This window comes from Larimichthys crocea, unplaced genomic scaffold (genome assembly GCF_000972845.2).
Source record: "Larimichthys crocea isolate SSNF unplaced genomic scaffold, L_crocea_2.0 scaffold30410, whole genome shotgun sequence".
NCBI classification, from domain to species: Eukaryota; Metazoa; Chordata; class Actinopteri; family Sciaenidae; genus Larimichthys; species Larimichthys crocea.
The window spans coordinates 1-817 of record NW_020854011.1 but is presented as its reverse complement, the minus strand read 5'-3'; the positions used below and the strand labels follow the sequence as shown (position 1 = coordinate 817).

Here is an 817-nt window from a genome sequence, read left to right as displayed (position 1 = left end):
CACTGGCAGCAGCCTCAGAAGAGCCACCTCTGAAGCAGAGAATTTCTTCAGGTCAAACACGTCCAGATCTTTGTCTGATGACAGTAAGATGAAGACCAGAGCTGACCACTGAGCAGGAGAGAGTTCCTCTGTGGAGAGACTTCCTGAACTCAGGGACTGTTGGATCTGCTCCACTAGAGAACGATCATTCAGTTCATTCAGACAGTGGAACAGGTTGATGCTTCTCTCTGCAGAGGGAGTCTCTTCAATCTTCTTCTTGATGTACTCGACTGTTTCCTGATTGGTTCTTGAGTCACTTCCTGTCTGTGTCAGCAGACCTCGTAGGAGAGTCTGATTGGTCTTCAGTGAAAGTCCCAGGAGGAAGCGGAGGAACAAGTCCAGGTGTCCATTTGGACTCTGTAAGGCCTTGTCCACAGCACTCTGGTAGAAGTGTGTTAGTTTAGGTTTGTCTCTGAAGACTTTAGACCGCCAGGATGTTCTTTGTTCTTCTGACAGCAGATTGACTCCAGAGTTGATAAAGGTCAGATGGACATGAAGAGCAGCCAGAAACTCCTGAACACTCAGATGGATGAAGCAGAACACCTTGTCCTGGTACAGTCCACTCTCCTCTTTAAAGATCTGTGTGAACACTCCTGAGTACACTGAGGCTGCTCTGAGATCGATGCCACACTCTGTCAGGTCCGATTCATAGAAGATCAGGTTTCCTTTCTGCAGCTGCTCAAAAGCCAGTTTTCCCAGAGACTCAATCATCTTCCTGCTCTCTGGACTCCAATGTGGATCTGTCTCAGCTCTTCCATCATACTTGATGTTCTTCACT

General features: G+C 47.7%; 1 protein-coding gene across 1 annotated transcript; it reads right to left on the bottom strand.

Annotated features, from left to right (window-relative positions):
* Positions 1-6: 6 nt before the first annotated feature.
* Positions 7-793, bottom strand: LOC113744923 (NLR family CARD domain-containing protein 3-like; the record flags this gene model as incomplete). The annotated part of the gene is made up of 1 exon (XM_027276109.1): positions 7-793. A coding segment is annotated over exon 1 (744 nt), but the record flags the coding sequence as incomplete, so codon positions are not given.
* Between the last annotated feature and the right edge of the window lie 24 nt (positions 794-817).